Source organism: Amblyomma mixtum, chromosome 1 (assembly GCF_055824585.1).
Source record: "Amblyomma mixtum isolate Tamu chromosome 1, ASM5582458v1, whole genome shotgun sequence".
Lineage (NCBI taxonomy): Eukaryota > Metazoa > Arthropoda > Arachnida > Ixodida > Ixodidae > Amblyomma > Amblyomma mixtum.
The window spans coordinates 319904431-319925791 of record NC_143012.1 but is presented as its reverse complement, the minus strand read 5'-3'; the positions used below and the strand labels follow the sequence as shown (position 1 = coordinate 319925791).

Sequence of the window (21361 nt, the reverse complement as noted above, 5' to 3'; positions counted from 1 at the left end):
TTTTCCAGTGGCCTCCTGAGATGCTCAAGTTCAGCAAAAACAAAGCGAAAAAATGCACAGCACAGGAAAAACCTCATAAAAATTGCTACTCTGCACTAACAGGCCTTCAACACTGAGGTTTATTTATATTTTGCTGGTGGACTGCTGAGGAACTGAGGAAATAAAATGAAGCAACATGTACAGCACAGCAATGTAACACTATGTACAACTGTCGAAGAGATCTGACAACACACTCGCATACTGCTCAAGGTCCTTAGCAGTTGAAAGTTCAGAGATGTAACGATCAAGTTCCATGTCAACATCACCAGTGCCCTTGTCAACTGTCCGCTTACGTTTTGACGTTATCACAGGTACTTCGTCTCTGTACAGTTGCCGGCTGGCCATAGCCGAGTGATAGTCAGCTAGTCTACTCGCATTGGCTGCAGATTGCAGAATGCGGTTCTGGATCGTTTCCATGAACTTGGCCCTCTCGGATGCAGAGGTGCTTGAAGATTGCCCAGAACAGCTTCCGAGCTTGGTGGACAAGTAAGGAACACTTCTGTTATCAGAGGGACCTGATGAGCCATCGTTGCTTGGCTTTGAGCTTGCAGAGCCGGACTCGCTGGACAACGGACTAAGCACGGGGTGCAAAACATCGGGAACCATGTGCTCTGGAGATTTTCTCAGTAGCTTGCCTTTCTGCTGGCCGCCAGAGACTTGCTTTCGTCCTGTTCTTGGCGCTGCTGGTTGTCGGCTTCGTGTTGCTACTTGCTGTCGGCTTCGTGTCGCTGCCTGCTTTCGCTTGCCGGCTGAACCAACCTGCTTTAGCGATTTTGAACTTTTGGCAGACTTTGATGCCTCAGCTCCTCCTTTTGTTCGACCAGAAGTTCGGCCCACATGTTCGCTCAGGTCATCAGGACAGAGTTTTTTTATGACAGCCATTTTCGTGCGAGAACCTAGCCGAGATGGGGTATCGTTTTCACTGTCTGCACTGGAGTGCGGCCGCTTCAGTCCTTCTGCCCTTGTGTTTGTACTTTGCATAGCCTGTGAACTCTTCGCAACAACAGTACTCCTTGAGGGCAATGTAACCACAATGCGCTCCACCTTCTTAGCACCACCTACAACTCTTGCTGCAGTCAAGACAACAGCCTGCCCACGGACTGCGCTGCTGCTCACCAGCGCTGCTTGGCTAGCTGAACCACTCGAGACAGCTACCAATGGCACTGCAGCAGCAGTCGAAACGTGACTTGAGGAACCTCCCCAAATAGTCTTGCCACTATTAGAAGGATGCATGAAAGGAATCTCCGTTAGTTCTGTCACTCTGCCATTAACTTTCCCTGAATGAGCTGGCATTATCACTGTACCATTCACATCTGCTGTTTTCTTTGCTGCTGTGGTTGAAGGTGGAACTAATATATTCTGGAAGCTGTAAATAGTTGAGGGGGCCATGCGTGGGCAATCAGTTGCCAACTTGGACATGGTTTCTGCAATGTGCAATGTTCCTGACAGGGAATCCTCATCGGAGATTAGCCAGCTATCTTCGGAACTACTTGACAAACTAGGCACCTGATTAGTATTGCACGGACCACTAGCTTCAACATGACCGCCAACAGTCATGTTGGCGGTCAGTGAAGTGCCTCCCAGCTCTGTCTGCGGAGTACTAGGTGTCTGGACTGATGGAGTATTGCTGTTCACTTTGGAGTTTTCTGCCAAATTGACCTCGTCTTTGATTGGCAAGCTTGACTCATTGGGGTAGCTTGCTGTTGGAGCAGAGTCGTGGTAACCTGTTTTCCTTTGGCTGCTCTCCAACTTGGACATGCTTTGAGCAATGTGCAACACTGCTGATAAAGAATCCTCACCAGGGTCCAACAAGCTGACATGAGAGGTATTCGACAAACTAGACAGCGGGTGAGTATGACTTGGAATGGGAACACCAACTGCGCTGTGGTCGACTGTATTTTCAGTGCTTCCTTGCTCTTTTTTCAAGGTCCTGGGTGTGTCCACTGACGGCGTTTTTCTGTCCACTTCAGAGTTTTCTCGCAAAATGACCTCGCCACCAATTGACAAACTATCTTCACTGATGTAGAATGCTGCTGGAACAGAGACGTCACTTGCTTTCTTTTGGCTGTCTTCCAGCCTTTCTGGTGAAGATTTTGCGGGCCCTACTAATGATAGCTTATTTGAAACTGCAGAGTTACCTCGAGAGTCCAGCTCATCAGTGTCCGGCATATGAGAAGTTATGTTCGCAGGCTTCACAACACTGTGCATATGGCTTGCAGAAGGTCCGGGCAGTTCCAATGACAAGCCACACGGCACTGCCACGTTTTCTGGCGGGTCATTTTCCCTTTGCAAACCTTGCACATCACTGAACGGCTTTGTGAGACTACTGTCATTGGAGTTCGTTGAATACTGTGAAGTTTTTTCCTCTTGTGCTGTGTCAAGATCTACGGGCGAAGTTTCACTTGGTACTGCTGGGCTTTGTGGCAGGCTGGCCCTTTCACCTGGAAAACCATAAAGGTCTCTAGTTGGCTTTTCAACAGATGCAGTATGACTTCCCAGGTTTCTGAGGCCTGCTGTTTCCTGTGGACACGCAGGAGGACCCAATGACGATGTGTCACTTGCTGTTGCGAACAATTCTGGTGCACCGCCCTCACTTGTGTCGGGCAAACAAGAAGTGTGGCTGGTAGGCTCTACAACAGCAGGAATATGATCTGAAGCAGTGTGCTGTCCAGCTCCATCTTGCTGCAGAAGAGTGGGAAGTCTAATCGGTGAGGGCTTGTCAGCTACATCTGAGCTTTGCTGTGAGCCCACTGGATCTCTACTGGTAATGCCAGAAAAGTCACTAACAGGCTTTTCAACAGAAGGGCTACGGCTTTCAACAGTTTTTAAGCTGGCCTCCTGTTCACCTGAACATGTTTGAAGCACTGGTGATGATCTGCCACCTACCCCCATGAAGCTCACAGATGCACCTCCCTCACTCCTGTCGGGCGACAAGCAAAGGCTGGAGGCAGGTTCTGCAGCGGTGGTTTGGTGTCCAGCTTCCTCTTTTTGCACAAGTGTTGGAGGTGTGATGGATGATGTCTTGCTAGTTACCACCGAGCTTTGTCTCAAGCCATCATCTTCATGCAGCAAACCAGACGCCGGCTCTTCAATGACAGTAGCTCGGCTTGCAACAGTGCTGGAGCCTGCTCGCGTTTCTCGCGGCCACCTGAGAGGCTCTAATGATGATGCGTCACTTGCCACCGTGATGCTTTCCGGAACATCTCTCTCATTTCTTTCGAGGTTGCCCAGGCGCTCTCCAACAGCATGGTAATGATCTGAAACTTTGTCGTGTATAGCTTTCTCTTCTTGTGAAAGATTAGGAGGACTGATAAATGAAGTTCCGCCTGCTACAGCCAAGTTCTCTTGCAAGCCTACTTCGCCATTTTTTGGCAACCTAGGAACGTCAGCAGTAGGCTTCACAAGAGCAGCACTGTTGTTTTCAGAGACTTGTGTGGCATCTTGCACTTTCTGGCGACATCTGGGAGGCTCCACTGCCATTGTGACACCACCTTTTAAGTTTCCTGGTAGGCCCACCTCACTTCTGTCTGGCAAACCAAAAACGTGACTGAGAGGCTTTAAATCTGCAGGGCGACAGTTTTCAGAAGTCTCAGTAGTCATTTCCTGCTTTTGTGGAGCTATGGAAAGAGCCACAGGCGAGGTTCCACTTGCTATTTCCCAGCACTGACTTTCACAAGTACGTGTAATTTTCGTGTTTTCCTTCCTTGCCATATCAGGTGCCACACTCAAAGCTGATCTGCCCAAACCCACGGCAACAGCTGGAACATGAGAAACCACAGAAGGCTTTGCCTCGCTTGCTTCTAACTTCATGGCAGCGCCATCCACATGGCACACATACTCTGAGTGTTCACTGGTTTTATCAGCCAACGCATTCTCATCAGCTTCGTCAGCCACCACACAGAATTTCACTTCGTTTTCAAGGCTGCCATCAGGTGCAGGAAGTGCTGCAGTTTTCTCACGATGCTTATTTTCTCTTGATTGGTCTTCCACAGCATCCATAAGGCTGGCAGACACAAACTCACTCTCCTCTGCTTCAGTCTCTCCTGGTACGGCCAGGACAACAGCAGCAGTCCAAGCTCTTCTCATAACAGAGCACGTGGCAAATTTTGTAGCCACTCCTTTGCTCAACTGGCCCATGTTGGACGCACAGCGTGCTTCTTTTTTGCTTCTGTCTTGCCTAAAGATGGCGTTCGAGGATGCTGCAGATTTGCTGTCGGAGACAAAGACAAGAGGTTCTTTAGCGGACAATGAAGGCGTACCTTCAACCATGTGACTTGTTTTCTTCCCGTTTTTGCCTTCAACCACCTCTTGCCTAGAGATGGCACTTAAAGACTCGGAAGATGTGCTGCTGTCAGAGATATAGATAGGCGGTTCTCTTGTGGGTGATGAAAGGGTACCCTCAAATGCATAAACTGTTTCTTCCCCGTTTCTTTCCCGAACCACTTCTGCAGGCACTGCAGACGTGCTGCTGGAGGCATACACAGGAGGTTCTTCTGTGGATGATGAAGGGACACTGTCAACCACATGGATTGTTCCATTCCTGTTTCTGTCTTGAATCGCTTCTTTCCCAGGGATGACACTCAAAGTCACTGCAGGTGTACTGTCAGAGACACACACAGACAGACCTCTGGTGAATGATGAAGGGGTACCGTTAGCTGCACGACTTTTCTCCCTCTTTTTATCTTGAAATGTTTCTTGCCCCAAGATGGCACTTAATGACACTGCAGATGTATTGTCACAGGCATACACAGGAGGTTCTTTGGTGGACGACGAAGAGGCACCATCAACTATATGTGTGTTTCTTGTCTTGCAAGGTTGAGACAAGGTAATGGGATCCTCTCGCACAGATGACGTTGATGGCCGAGGGGCCTGGCACTCTTTCAATGCTGCCGCCTGCTTACTACGGCTCGGGAAATCCTTTTGAGCAGACTGCTGCTTGTAGGCGCATGACACTAAGTCAGCACACTAAAAAGAAAAGAAAAAAGACAACATGTCAATGTTTTGTCTGCACATCACACCTTTTCAATTAAAAAGAACACAATATTCAATCAAAAAGGGGTGCATTACTCAACCAAACTGGCAGAACATACGAGCATAAAGAGTTTTTTTTTTTATTTAGTGTACCCAAAAGGCAATCAACTGTGGGTTCTACACACACAGGAGCATTAGCACACAAATAAAATACGATGTATTATGACTAAGTTAATGTGTCTACATCTGCGCCTTTTCAATTCCACTCACTAGATTTTACTTGCTAGGAGGCACTAATGAAGCCCAGACAGAATTGACATCAGTAAAAGAAAAGGCAAGAGAAAATTTTGGTGAGATATACTGCTGTCCCTTTAACTTTGGTGCGTCCAATTAATTTCAGATATTTAACAGCAGCTAACCATTACTATAACTTTCATGATGGAAAGTGATGTCAGAACTGCAAACAATCTTGCCGATTTTTCTCATTTTTAACAATCAATATTTGAGCTAAAGCAAGCTTCTTTTTTTTTAACTGTGGAGTGAAGAATTGATTCTCCAACAAGAGACTTAAAGTAATCACTTTCCTATGGTCTCCTCTTCAGAGAAATGTGCTCTTTAGCAAAACACAACTGTGCCTAGATGCTTTCTCCAGAGTGCACACTTACACATACTGTTACACTTACATGTTGGAACGACAAGTTTAGGTTTGGTTTGGTTTATGGGGTTTAACGTCCCAAAGCGACTAAGGCTATGAGAGACGCCGTAGTGGAGGACTCCGGAAATTTCGACCACCTGGTGTTCTTTTACGTGCACTGACATCGCACAGTACACGAGTTTAATTTCACTGGAACAAGGAAATGCAGCAACGAACATTGTGGTTCTTCTCATGCTGGCCAAGGTAACCATAGTGAGATAGTGAACACTGTCACCTCCTCGGCATCACTCATTACAGCGTACACAGGACTGTATGTATTGTATGTATTGCAACCATACATTGTAACCATTAAAATGAGGACTCAGCAGAGGCTAAGATACTACTTCCAGAACCAGTTATTGCACAAGCTTTGTTGCAAGTCGGCAAAAGCATTTTGTTTTTCAACGGCAGTTTTAGTTATGAGAAATCCTAGCATTCCCTTGAAGAATCAGGTTGCTCCTCTGAGGACAACTTCATCCAATTATTTCTTGGTCCGGTAGCAGAAAAAAAAAAAAAGCATTTATCATTGAGAAAAATTTTTAAAATCTTCCCACCAGTGAATTCAAATTCATGGCATCCTTACCGAAAAGGATGGATTGGCCACTGTTTTAAAGTTTTAAAGTGAATGGCAGCGTAATGTAGCGTCTGGAATCTTCATCCAAAAATCGTTGTCAGTGCACACATTTTATTTGAGAAATTCACCAGGGACGGCAAAACCTGTATTTCATTTTTTAATTTTTTTTCTAGCTTACAAAACCTACATTTTCAGTGAGAGAGATGTTTTTTTACTAGACTGCGATACCCTATCGGTACTAACCAGCAGCATTTACCCTTATATGCCACCCTACAGCACATACTAAGAGACACATTTTCTCTTACTCTAACTCCTCAGCACCTATGATGACGACACAATGTGACGCACACATCACTGTTGCACATTTACAGTGCACCTTAGTTAAAGGAGCCCTGAAGCACTTTCTGAAGACGGTACGTAAATACCACCAATCATGATGTCGTACGTCAATGAACACCTGAGCCAAGTGTGGCTGCTCTGTGTTACAGCAAAAGACTTGCAATTTTGCCCAGATGTTTGTCTACCATTGCACGAGCCTTTCAAATACACCCCCCCCCCCCTCCCCCGGCCTCTTCTTTTTTTCTCACCACCATGGCATCATTTGTCACTTAATTTGTGACAAAGCAGAGAAAACAGGTCAAGCACGCCTAGTGTATCATGATGCCTTGTGTATCTCACCTAAGTCAGACATAAATCAAACTGCATAAAAACAAAAAAATATTTATTAACTTATAAAGCGCAGACACTGAACAGAGCACCAGAAGCAGCTTGCAGCCCTAGCAAATTAATTTCAGTGCAAGTCAGGCTCATGTTAGCGCTAATTTTATAAATTCTGCACCCAACAATTGCTCTTTCATTGAAACAAGCTTCAATATTACCAGCAACACAGTCACTCTGAACCAATTGATGCTGCAGTCTTTCAAGAGCCACGGGATCTGAAATTTCAACATCACTTTCATTTCCATGTGGAAGACGATTACCAGCAACAATGCATACCTTTTAGTGCAATAAGAATGATGAGGAGACGGAAAACAGTAAAAGCAAGGAGGAATTTTAAACTACTAATATCTTCCTAGATATGGAGCGCTTTTTGAAAAATTCTTGCAGGTATGTGGGGAGCCTTTCATAGAGGACATAGCTACACCTTCAAATATAGTGTTTCAGGGCTCCCTTTAACTGATGACATTGCCGCTGAAGCCTTCAGTTTGGTTTGGTTTAGTATTTACCTCCACCAATATTTATCTGCACCCTCACGAGGTGCAGGGAACTATTAAAGATACAGTCTAAGCATAAGAAAACTATCAAACACCAGTGCCCCACTACCATGCCCAACTGTTGGAGACACATGAATGCTAGATGCCGAGACACTGAACGCAAAATAAAAGCCAGGCATTAAAAAAAAAATAAATTTGGAAATAACAGCACCCACACAAAGAAATATGACAGGTGGAAAATTAATCGTGACAAATAAACCATAATTAAAAGCAGAAAACCGAATAGCGGAGGTGTCATCTTCATATTAGGTATGAATGCCACAGTCCAATTCGGACATCATACCCCCCCCATTTGCACTCAGCATCTCTGCCTCCCCACCTTCCACTGTTACTCTTCTCAACTACCTTCTTTTGTTTTCCACTGTGGAACACCTTTGCTTCTGACAAAGTACAATCATAATTTCAAGACCTTAAGTTTTGCAATTTGCCAGTAATTCTGCCGCAGTGCAACAATGCCCGGCATAATTTCTGACTATCTTACAGCCCACCTAAGTCATCCAGGAGTCCTACAAACATTCAAGAGATAGGGAGGCAAAAGTTACACAAGCTTTCAAACCCTCTTCCACTGTGTTTCGGCACTCGATAGCTGCCTGTCCAGCTCTGTCAGTGCATTGTTTTATATTTCATGCATGTGTAGGAACAAAATTATTTCAACTAAAAGAGTTTAAAAAAAATTGGCTGTGGTATGACCAATGACCAATCGCAGCTGCGGTGGCACCTCAGGGGGCACTTTGACTGTCTAGAGTGCCTAGTGGTGAAAGCGTTTTCTGCACCTCTTTGACTGCCTCTGTGGCACTGGTGAGGTCAAGTCACACATAATTAAGTACTAATTACCAAGTAATGATAAATTACTAATTAATGGTCAATTACTGATTAAAGACTAAATGCTAATTAACTGCTAATTAATGACACTTAAGCTTCCCCTTTAGGAGTGGAACATGACAGCGTGCTAGCCCTGCCAGGGAGTCCACTGAACACCACAAACCACCCATTCCACTGGATGCTTGATGCCTTGCCCTTTGAGCCCAATGTTTTTTGAGGAAAGGAAATGCTGCAGTAATTAATTCTCCCTCATCTTGGTGGAAACCTGATGACCACACTGTACATTCCAGTGAAAGAAGAAAGAGAAAGAGGGGCCATAATGAAGGAAATGAAAATTGTATTTGAGGAAAGGAAATTACAGTAACTGTCTCACATATCTTGGTGGACACCCATCATCCATTTGTAGAGGAAGGGAGGAAGTGGGAGTGAAAGAAGAAAGATGGTTTGGTTTGGTTTATGGGGTTTAACGTCCCAAAGCGACTAAGGCTATGAGAGACGCCGTAGTGGAGGGCTCCGGAAATTTCGACCACCTGGGGTTCTTTAACGTGCACTGACATCGCACAGTACACGGGCCTCGAATTTCTCCTCCAAAGAAATTCAGCCGCCGCGACCGGGATCGAACCCGCGTCTTTAAAGAGGGGCCATAATGAAGAAATTGAAAATTGTATACAGTAACTGTCTGCAGTTGCCCCTCTGGGAAATCCCTCACACCTAGCACAGTATTGCTTCCTCAACAAAAATTGCAGTAGATAGCACCATAAAATGCCACTAAAACATTGACACATAAAGCAATGCTAAAAACAACATATGCAAAGTGCAAACACATTTCATGGGCACACAAAGATAACACGTTTACACTCGCGTCTAAGGATGCCCAGAACTCAACATTTCTAAAAATATGTACTATTGCACTAAATATGAGTTGCAATGCATGTTATGCATGATGTTATCTTTGATGAAGGCTTGATCTGGGTCCCAAATGGCAGAAGCATACTCAATTTTAGGTCGAATTAATGTAATACAAGCAAGTTTACTTACGCATGTGCGCTGGAAGAAGGTTATGTTTTAAGAGGCCAAGAGAACAGTTAGCAGCTACTAGAATCAAGTTACTATGATAGTAGTCACCGTCAACACAGCAGGTGCAGGATTTTGCAATAGGCCATCATTGGAGAGATCGCTCAGTCAGTGGGGGGGGGGGCATTATCTTAAACAAATGCCATTACTGTATCTGGAACTCCTGTTTACAAGTCATAGGAGACCCCGATACAGTCACTGACTCTGGGACGACCTCCAGTATATTATTCTTTTTGTAACTGCCAGTACTATGTTATGAATAAAACTATTTCATTTCAATCTTCAAGAGCAGAAAAACCAACTGCAACAGCCACCTTTTCTTTTATTAAAGTACATTCTGAGTATGCACAGAATGTTTGCAAGAGGACCATGGTTTGAACACCAGTGCCACTGCAATTCTACACAGAATAAAACTGAAGAAGAATTAGGCAGACGATTAATGCATAACCAAAGCAGTAAAAATGCGGTAGCATTAGGAATATTCTCTTTGCATTCTCTAGCATGTGTTTACGTTCTCATTGTGCAGGAAATGATCCAGACAGACATTCTCTTTCTCTCCCCCGTCTGCCACCCATCACGTCCCACCCTCTCAACTCCCCAGCAAATGAAGAGGATTTGCTTCTCTCCACTTTTCCATCTGCCACCTCTCACCCTCTCCGTTTTCCTTCTACCATTTTCCTCTTCCCCTCTTTCCACTTTGCTACCTACCAACCAAGGCTTCATAGACGGAGAGATTTTTCCGACATGGAGGTTTTAATTCCAACGCATTGAAAAAATCCAGTGTCGATGGAGATGCATAAGCAAGTCTGGGGAGTCGCCTGGGTCAGTATTTCTTCCTGAGTATTCCTTCCTGAATCGATTCCTAGTTTGAATTTCCCGCCCTTTGCCATTGGCCACAGTGATGCCATGCCATTGGCTTCAGCCAATAACAAAGAGCGAACGTGGGGCATAGCATCACTTCAGCCAATTAGGAAGGGAGGGAATTCAAAAATGGCATGGAATCGGTTTCGGAATCATTTTATTATACCACCCTGGGCCCTGCTACCACAGCGAACAATGCACCCTCTCACCAGATTAGGATTAGGCCACCCTGGTGTAGAGCATGGTCGTAGGGGGGCAGTGTAGCCAGTACAACGCAAAGGGACACCAGTAAGAGCAGGTGAGACAGACATACATGAAGTTCAAAAGGGTATGGCCATATCGCCATTACCACTGCCTCCTATATGAACACAGCAATTTACACTCAACCCTCAGCTCCCAGTGGCTGTGAAGCTACTGACCAAGGCTGCAGTCAGACCTGACACACAGCGGAGGGTGCTAAGAAACTCTGGATCCTGACAGGCCTCCACTAGAAAATGAAATGGATTGCAAGAGAAGGCAAGCACTGCAGGGGGCGGCAGAGTAAGGTGGGTGGATTAAACACGTGATTAATTGGAGGGATATGGGCGAGGCCTTTGTCCTGCAGTGGACATAAGCTAGGATGACAGTGATGAATAAAAAAGATATACGTTTGATGGCCCAGCAACTTTACAATGACTTTCTTTACACACCCTGTATAAAGGTTGAAAAAAGAAATGCCTACAACAAGCTTGGACAAGCAAGGAAGATATTTTAGTTAATGGTTCCCTATTGCATATCCTAAAATCTATACCATAGATTTCATTCTTTATTCAAGAAAAAAATAGCCTTTTCACCGAAATCTTTTACAACATCATCATGACTGGTTGTTGATGCAGAGGCCTGTACTACCATCAACTTGTACCTTTGTTGAGCTTTACTATGACTACTGCCCTCTTGGTAATACTGCAGAATTCTTCAACATTCCCCTATGCTTGTTGCTTATGAATCAAGAACCCTACTCGGTGTTCTCTCATACCAAGAAGGTCCCCCTAGCACCAGACATGTTTATTACATCACTGTAAATGTCCCATCAGCCCCCCCCCCCCCCCCCCCCCCCCCCCAATGTTGCTAAGTTCTATTACATGCCAGATAATGCTTCCAATTCGTCCAGGAACCCTACTGTGCTATCCTCACTTCACAAACTTTTACTATTTAAACCTGCCAAGTTGTCTCAAACAATGTCCTGTCTGAAGACCGACATTCTCAACTCTAACCACTGTCTAAGAAGGTGTTTTGCAGCCCCTGAAGTCTGCAGGCTGGGAGGATGTGGTTAAGTTCAGTACTGGTGTGCTCGAGTCGGAAACCGGCAAAGGCTCAGGCATATTTCCACACAGCAAAAAAACAAACAAACTGGATCATCATGAAAGCGGGCGTCTTTGCATCAAACTTGATTTGTGCGCTTACCTCCAGTCTCTTGCACATCTCGAACACCGCTGTCGGAGACACTTTGAACTGGCATATCGGGCTCTCTACCCCTTCGGCCCGGCAACTCTCGCACCACCTCAGGAACGACATCTCTCGCACCACCTCAGGAACGACATCTGAACAATAACAACAATCACAATCAACTGCTGTTTCCCTTTGAGCAAACTGACGGGCACACGACAGGCGTCAAAATCAGCCGGTGATAAGACTCCGCGATGAAACTCTCTCTTCTGTGCAAGAACGCTAACTGCAGCAGGAACGCGGCTGAGAGCTTGGCGTTTCGAGCGATCACTTTTCTCCTATCACCTTAAGTTAGGTTACACAAGCAAGACGACATAAAAGCAGTTCGATCTGCAAGCAGATCACACGAAGTAAGAAACATATATCGGCATGTCCATGTCACAGCGAACTCTCTCAGCGAGTTTGAGACAGCGCAGTCATAAACACTACCAAACGCGCACGTGCGTTCGTGTTGCGGGATGGGCTCACTTACCAAGACTGTTTCTCGAGAAGTTCCAGCTGTGTGTTATCATCCAATACGTCGATTCCGCTGGTCAACATCACAGTTAGCATTTAGTCAAGTGTCTGTGTAATTTTCCGTTAACAAGCCTCAAACATGCGAACCGGCGTTTCATGCTCGCCTCTAGCTCCGTAAACTAAACGACTAAACGTCGCCGCGGCGTTGGTGGCCAATGTTGCCAAGCTATTTTTTCTGAATTCCGCTAGGCAGAGAGAGAGAGAGAGAGAGCCGATATGGTATCTGTGTTTCCACAGTTGTCCTTCAGCTATAAAATTTGCTTCAGGTTCACACTTAAGCAATTTGAAGAGTTCAAGCCGCCGCACTCACGACGTCACTGCGCCGGTAGAGCTACACGAAAGAATTACTCCTCAGAGCGCTTGAGCACAAGAATTCTGGCGCTTAATTCGAACGGCTCGAACGCCACTAAGTATGAGGGCGTATACCCGCCGCGGTGGCTCGTGGTTAAAGCGCTCGTCTACCGAGCCGGAGTACCCGGGTTCGAACCCGACCGCGGCGGCTTCGTTTCGATGGAGGCGGAACGCAAAAGGCACCCGTGTGCTGTGCGATGTCAATGCACGTTAAAGATGCGCAGTTGGCCGAAATTATTCCGGAAACCTGCACTACGGCACCTCTTTCCCTTCATTCACTCCCACCTTCCTCCCTTCCGTTACGGCGCGGTTCAGGTGTCCGCCGAGATATGTGAGACAAATACTGCGTCATTTCCTTTCCTCAAAAACAGCCCTTTGCTTCCAAGGAGAAAACTGCCGTTAAAAACCCTAGGAAAAATATTTTAGGATACGTCCGCACTTACACATAAACCAATCGTTCAGAAGCTTAATTGTTGCTCATATAGATTAATGACTTGTCTACTAATATTAATCAAAGATGTGATTATTTGCTTATGATTGTGTGATATACCATAAACTTGAAACGACTCTCTACAGCTACTACAGCTCTACAGATTGACCTAAGCAAAATAACCAAGTGATGTTGTGTGTGGAAAATGCAATCTTAACAAATTAATAAGTGCAAAACTATGAGGTAGCTGCAGATTTTCTCGCACTGAAACTTTATTGGAATACGACCTCGTATCATTATTTAGGGGTGACCATAACCTACAATATATTTTTGGAAACTGTATATGTTCGAGAATGTCATATCAGAAGTTATCGTAGTTTGGGGTACTTATGCCGAAATTTTACCCATCCACCATCATCATTAAACAACAGCTGTACACCACTTATGTTCACTCACAGCAAGAGTATGCTTCATCAGTTTGGTATCCATGTCATACAAATCCAACACAAATCCTGGAAACTCTACAAAACTACTCAGTCCATTTAATTTTAAACAACTTAAGTCAGACAGCTAGCATAATGTACTAGAAATGCTTCTATCTCTAAAAACATTCCATCATTTCTCTCTTTCACAAAATGTACTACCATAAGAGCATTTTACACACATTTTGGATCAGACCAGCACCATTTATTTCTTCCAGTCGCGGTCAAATAACCACATTTTAACACCGTCATGGGTGATAGAGCTAGCAATAACTAGAATAGCTTATCTGCTTGACTCGCAAGAATAATTAACCCGGTTATGTTTAGAAGTGCACTTTAAAATGCACTTTTGTGACGTCCTTGCAATGATTTTTGCCTGCACATACATATTCTATATTGCCACCACCAAAATGTTAACATGAAATTTTGAGATTTGTCGTACTACTTCATATATACATAACTATTTGGCACCGTGTACTTTGTATTTTTGTGTTTATCATCAGCTGTTAACTCGAAATTTTGAATCCTTTCTGATATATTATTTATTTTTGCAAGTTTTTACTTTTCTTTACTTTTTATTCTCTTAGCCCCTCTCATCTCTAATGTGCTATGTACCTAGACAGTAAAATAAATGAAATGAAAGAGATGCAAACTGATGTTCAGGCATTAACAAATTTCCCCCAGAAGCTCAGCAATTTTACAAGATGCTAGGGGACACAACTAGGTAGTTGACAGATTAGCAGCTAACATGATCTTTTTATTTAACAGGAGAAAACTGATGCAAACATACAGCTGATCACGGATTGAGAGTGGAAACAAAAGTGTCTACTTCATATTCACCCATTCCGTAGGAAACCATGTGCCTAAGTGCAGTTACACTGACCTTGTAATCAATCCAGTTTTTGGTACACATAAGCCGTGAATAAATTTTTTTCCCGAATTTCCTTCGCTTATTTACTCTCCTATGTGCACTCTACACTGCCCAAAAGAAAAGATGAGTACCGCTCAGACTCTTTTACTGCAAACCTTAATCTCTCACAAGCACCATCTAAGACTAAGCAAATATGTTGTTTCTGGCTAGTTTTTCATAGGGTGAGGGAGATGTCAAAGTTCCTCCTCTCTGGACTGTTGCAAACCAGTTTCACTGCCACTTCCACAGCGCTAGCACCACATGCACACAACAGTCCAGCGAGCAATATGCTGACACCCAGGTAGCCCTTACTGGAAATGTCTGTACATGCTCTAATAAAGCGAGGTCAGGCTATAAGGAAATTTGCTGTAATTATTTAAAGGGTGCAAGTCACTAGTGAAGGAAAACAATCAACATACAGTGTTGAACACTATCAGTTTTCCAGCAAATATTGATTTCCTGCTTGCAGCCAAGATCAACCTACATGTTACAGTAACATTACGATTGGAAAACATACGTCTAACATGCACTAAGCAAGATTGTTGCATAAACAAAAGCCGGGCAACCTGAATTTGACTATACTGGTAAAGTTTTTACCAAAAGGCCACTCCCACACGGTGTACCACACATATCAGTTCTGACACCCAGCAATGCACGGTGGGAATTAAAAATCCTGTGAAAAGATAGCATCCACAACTAGCATTCCGCAACAAACAAGAGCAATGTCAAAAGGATCCTTATAACTTGCACATATGCATTAACTAGAAAAAATGGACTATAAGAATAAGCATTTAAATCCAATGCCAATTTTGCACTGACAGTCCCTATACAAAAATGACATCTTTTTCCTATGGCAATATTTCATTGATACGACTAATGGCCAAAAAGCACAAGAATATTTTCGGTGACAATTTTTACTAGCAGTATAGCTGTTTTTCTTGAACAGCAATGCCATCTGAGGAAAGGTGAGCAATGAGAAACTTTAGACCAGTTGAAGCAGATGGTTCCGTAGTTCTACTGTAACCCCAAATGACCCAATGATAATCGCATCACAGCAGTGGCAAGTGGCCTCTCTAAAATGCTGTCTTTTAACTTTACATCAGTGTCATTCTTTTTGCCGTCAAGAGAGGATGAGAAGAACAAGCAACATTTAGGGAGGATCCACTGCATTGTCGAACTTGTGCGACAAGTTCTATGATGGCACTATCCTGCAAGACAGCATCTGTGCAACTATTAACACCTGATCTAGAGCCCAAAGCAGCTGGCCCGACTGAATACTCTTAGGAAGGGCACCTCTGATGCAGCTGCGCTGGAAGACAAGAGAGCAACAAAGGCACTGAAGTAGCTTGCAGCACATATGCCATCTTGTGATGACAAAGTGTTTATTAGGAAAGAAAAAGCACAGAAACTGTTTCACTAACGTAGTGCATCTAAACCATGCCAAGAGGGAAAAGATGATAAAATGGCAGGAAAGGAGGGAAAGAGAAAGCTGGCCCAGATAAATTTCAACCACCTGGGGTTCTTTAACATGAACTGGCATCGCAAAGCAGACAAGTGCTTCCAAGTTTTGCCTTAATTGAAATGCGACCAAAGAAACAAAACTTATGGAAGACCCTCAGTAAGGGTCTCTACATGATACTCCATGACATCGGCTATTGACTTCTCTATCATCTGCTTTGATGAGACAGCACAAGTCTGCTGTCATGGGTTCAGCCCTGTTATAAACAGTTTAGTAGTTTAGTTTAGTTTATGGGGTTTAATGTCCCAAAGCAACTAAGGCTATGAGAGACGCCGTAGTGGAGGGCTCCGGAAATTTCGACCACCTGGCGTTAAAGAACCCCAGGTGGTCGAAATTTCCGGAGCCCTCCACTACGGCGTCTCTCATAGCCTTAGTTGCTTTGGGACGTTAAACCCCATAAACTAAACTAAACTACTAAACTGTTTATAACAGGGCTGAACCCATGACAGCAGACTTGTGCTGTCTCATCAAAGCATCAAAAAGCCCTATTCATGAAAGAAGCAGTAGCAATTCTCTGAGAGCACTTGACACAACGTCTGCCACCTGAGCTTTGTCAGTCTGTGCAAGACAGTCAGAGTAATCTCCTAGATGAGCCCCACCACAAAAGTCAAAACTTTATCTTACTGCAACGATTCTTACCGCAACCTTTAAAACCTATGCAGTAACATCTAGTACTCCAAGTAACCTTTACAATAACCTCTAGCACCAGTCCCATCTACCTCATCTCCTGTGTCTGTCTTTTGTATCAGTGCAATTTGTCATCAATTTAATAACCTCTACAGTAATCTTAAAACAGATGCTTGGGCAAGTTGGTAACTCATTTTCACCGGAACAGCGCGCACTAAGACACGGACAAGAAGGGAGACACGACACACACGAGCGCTCCGGTGAAAAGTAATCTTAGGTTTTTGGTTTTTTGGGGCTTAATGTTACAAAGTGACTCGGGCTATGAGGGACGCCGCAGTGAAGGACTCCGGAAATTTCGACCACCTGGGGTTGTGGCTACGTGCACTGACATCGCACAGTACACTGGCGTCTAAAAATTCGCCTCCATCAAAATTCGACCTCCACAGCCGGAATCGAAGAAACCTCTAGAGTCTCAGACAAGCTCAGCCAAGATGAGTTCAGAGGATTAACCCTTTATGCAAGCAAAGTAATATGGTATAAAGTAATAAGTATAAAGTAATATGGTATAAAGAAACTCACCAGATGAGATGTGAAGGAGGTAAACATCATGTCCCTGGCTGTGACAATTTGTCTGAAATTATTTCAGGTGACCTTCATCAATCACGCAGTAGGGGCAAAACGCAAAGAACACATTCTCCTGGCGTTAACTCAAGACGATCGTCACAATTCATGCAATTCAGGCAGAATGCAAGGTAAATAAAAGACAAGGAAAGGAAAAACTTAGTGATACTTATCTGCAACCCATGCATCATGACATGTGACGTCATAACCAGCAGTTGATGGTCTGTCAGAGTAGGTCATGAAACTTCAACCCGTTATTGCTTTTGCTGCAACTTCCATTACTTTACCATGTTGCATTGTCTTGTTGTTGTTGTTGTAGTTGTTTGCCTTTTCTTTCTTCTACACTCCTTGTCTTTCTCTTCCTGTTTCATCATCTTCCCTCAGCAGCTGGTCTAGTAGCTCATTGTGGTACAGGCCAGAGTAAAAAAGAAGTCTTCAAATGCCAGGTGCCTGCACAGTATGCGCGTCCCCTCAATGCCTTCCACTTCTTTGGAAAGATTAACCTTCAGCACATGTCCAATAAGCTCTTTCTTCAGCACTGACAGGACTGCTGACTTTGATTTGCCCAGCCTTTTTTATGAATCAAGACATATAACTCATGGCAGCTTCGTACAGCTTCCACTCTATCAGCCTGGGGAAGATCAACAGGCCTTCCATCTTCCTGTCAATACATGGAAGCGTCTAATGAGTTATGCAAGGCGCCTTGATGCAAGCGCAGTGAGGTCAATTTCTTCACCTATTTGTTTCACTTTGCTGCCTTCTGGAATATCCAACTTATTAGAACACATCCAACGCTACTTCTGTTTGACCGACACGTAACAAACCACGACTACTCCCACTGCATTGTCCAAACTACAAATATGTTTATTTACACATTTATACACAATGGTTACTTGATACAGAAGATCAATGTTGGGGTCATGTGCAAAATCAGTCATAAGAAGTGCTGTTCGTAAAGCAGGCTAAAAGTACACATGTATGTTTTCACTCCAGTGTCACAGAAGGAAAAATCATTGATTGGAAAGATGTAAACCAATTCATTCAATTCTTTAAAAGAAAAGCTCAGTGCCTTTGCAATTTGCTTCAAATTCAGCATTACAAAAAAATTTAAGCTACGGCAACTTGTCCATGCCACAGTTGACTCATTTAAGCATCGAATGACTGGACACAGCTGGCACACACGGTTAGGCGGATAGGCTGTAGTTTGCAGAACATATGACTGCTCCTCATACTACCCATAGAGAAAAAAAAAAAGCTAACACTTTCCTGTTCATTCCGATGTATACATTCTGCAAATATGAAAAGAATGAAGTTTGCAGCAGGTGAAGGTGCACATATTAACACGTGGGTCATGACATAGCAGAGGTATCATTACTGCAGACAATGGGCTTGTGTACTGTCCATACAGCCACATGAAAAGAGTGAAGGTCTCTCTCTTGGGGGACTTTGCCAACTGTGCAAAACCTTTTTGTGCCGTTAGTTAACCTGTGATAGTAACATCTGCATGATTCTTTACATGTCACACAAGTAAGGCCTGGAAATTTTGTTCAATTTTATTACACTTCTCTTTGGATGAGATGTGTAATTATGTCTAGAAAAAAAAAAATGGCCAGACTTCCGGTATAGTTTGTTCAAGCAAATAAGTATAAACACAAACTGCTTTGTAATTGCCTCAAGTAAGGGCTTTTGTCTGTCATACACAAGTAGAATGCAAGAATTGCTTGCAGCTCTACCTAGTGTGCATATTAAACTTGTTATAGCTGCAGACCAAGTTGTCACCATCATGAAAACATAACAGTCAAATCTTCTCTTACCATGCATGTCGTTTCTTGTATTGAAACCTAACCACAAGTTCAACATCCTTGTAATGAAACCAACCATCATCTGTCATGCACTGCACAGACGACCTTTTCTGTTTCTGAGAAGAACAGAAAACAGGAACATCAATAACAGTAGCATACAGCATTTTTAGAACTCCCGAAATGGCTTTTGAACCTCATGATCTTGGAGGAGAATGTTTCGCTGCCAGGATTCACAATTTCGACCATGAAACATGCTTAATCAGACTGCTGATGCGAACTTGACGTACAATAGGCTGTACACTGCAGTTCACAAGAGCTAAGACAAGTAAATAACACAATGGCCAACACCTACAGTGCAACTAGCTTTTGTACACTGCCAGAGATCAACACTGTTCTTCTGTCAGAACAGAACTAACAACAGGGCTGAACACAGTGACACTCTAATCGCAAACTTAAGATATAAAATGTGCGGTGTTAGCAGTTTCAAAGCATGCAGCCAACAGCATAGTTTGCAGTACATTACAAAAAAGAATGCATCACACAATGCACTTGTGATCAATTTCTGCTTGAAAGGGTAATAGTCTCTACAGTGGCTACAAGTTGAAATCAGTATATCTGCATTAAGCCATTTACTTCGTATTTCCGTTTTCTGCGCAACAGTTATAAACATCATGTGTTAGTGTGCAACAGTTATAAACATCATGAGTTCACACCAACAGCAGATTTGTCAGGTTCTTCTCTTATGAGGATTTTCAATACAACGTCCATGTCCATGTTAAAGGGACCCTGAAAAGTTTCTTGTGTGGCTTCAGTGATCAACGTAGACACAAAAGAAAGCGCCGAACGAGCCCTTTCAGTAACCACCTTGAGCATCCTGTTTCAAGGTGGTTATTTATGATTAACTGCTACCATCCATTCAATCCACAAACTCCATCCTCAGCTCATGCAACACGTAGCTACGGCTCTGCACCAGCCAGTAAACACAATGACACTGTGTGACTTGAAAGCTGTTTCTGTTCAGGCAGCTTCCCATGCCTTTTGCTGCCGTTGTCTCTTTTCCGACAATCTGCCACTGTTAAGCGGAGGCATTTGTTTTGAAATGATAAAAAAATATAAAAATTTCGATTTTGCAAAAATGAGATATTCGAGATCAATACGCTCTAAAGTTCCTGCCTACAAAAGTTTCAAGGATGAATTCGACCTCCAACTACTAAAATATATACATATACATGTAGCACCTACCAAGCCCAGAAATGGCGATTTTCGAGCGAAATGCGGAGGACTTCGCGGCCATCGCTTCCCATGACAGCGTCCCCGATGGCCACCACCTTGATTTTGTTTGAAAGCTGGGCCCCTTCCACACTACCTGGTATTATTCACTACTGTGAAATATTTTTGGAAAGTCTGCATTCCGGAGTTTATTGAAGCCTCTACAACGACCTCCGAATGGGTGGCGCCCGCACTTCAAATGCGATTTTTCTCAGCTTCGTGTTTTTTGCCAACATGACTAGCCTTACGGAAGTTTTGGTTATGTTTTATGGTACAATTTAAATTAATCTTAGACCGTTGAATTCAGAATGAACTAAACTGAGGAGCTGTGCTGTCTTTGTCTGGCTGAGTCAAATATTTCAGATTTTGTGTACCATAATGTCACCTAACTATACTTTATAAATATGGCGCTTGGACAAAACTTAAAATTTTTATATGATGATGAACTACAACAAAAATATAACTAGCATAATTCCAGATGGCAGGTCTTTGGCTACGGCCCCATTTCAATCAAACCAAAAAAAAATATAAAAATAAAGTGTCTTAACTACCCGAAAGAACTTAACTAATTAGGCTTCAGTTATTTTCATATGTCTGAACTAATTGAGATACACTGAAACTAAATATATTTTTCAAAACAAGAAGAAGAAACACATATACACACCTAATTTCATTAAGATATCTTTAATAATAAAAATGTTCATTTCATGACCCGGGTCTCCCTTAAAGGGGCACTGAAGAGGAATCTGAACTTGTCTTTTTGACGCGGGAACTCGATCTACATGTTCCGAGCTTTCTTAGAAACTTCGATTTATTGCCCTGTGTGGCCGATTTCCCTAATTAAATCAAATTAACGTCCGGCTCCCGCCTTTTTTTTTTAATTCTCCCTCGTACGGTGGGCGAAGTCGACCAACGCGTGGAGCGCCTTTCACCCAGTCCCGTGGAGGCTTGCCGCTCTGCCATCGGCGGAGTAATACGTAGTAGTCCGTAGTAGCAAATAGTCCGCGTGTATTTTTATTTCTTCGGGCTTATTTTGCGGC

At 43.6% G+C, this 21361-nt stretch overlaps 1 protein-coding gene across 3 annotated transcripts; it reads right to left on the bottom strand.

Annotated features, from left to right (window-relative positions):
• Positions 1-101: 101 nt before the first annotated feature.
• Positions 102-17339, bottom strand: LOC149372648 (uncharacterized). Of its 3 annotated transcripts, none has more exons than XM_089567205.1 (3): positions 17209-17339; positions 11753-11889; positions 102-5004 (listed from the first exon to the last, which is right to left on the bottom strand). In XM_089567205.1, exons 2-3 carry the CDS (start codon positions 11861-11863, stop codon positions 199-201), a joined length of 4917 nt encoding a protein of 1638 aa, XP_089423331.1. In that variant the 5' UTR covers positions 11864-11889; positions 17209-17339; the 3' UTR covers positions 102-198. The 3 variants fall into 3 exon arrangements, with proteins under 3 accessions (XP_089423331.1, XP_089423330.1, XP_089423332.1); XM_089567204.1 differs by lacking the exon at positions 17209-17339 and adding an exon at positions 12267-12830; XM_089567206.1 differs by lacking the exon at positions 17209-17339 and adding an exon at positions 12267-12830 and having other exon boundaries at positions 11753-11863.
• Positions 17340-21361: the final 4022 nt, after the last annotated feature.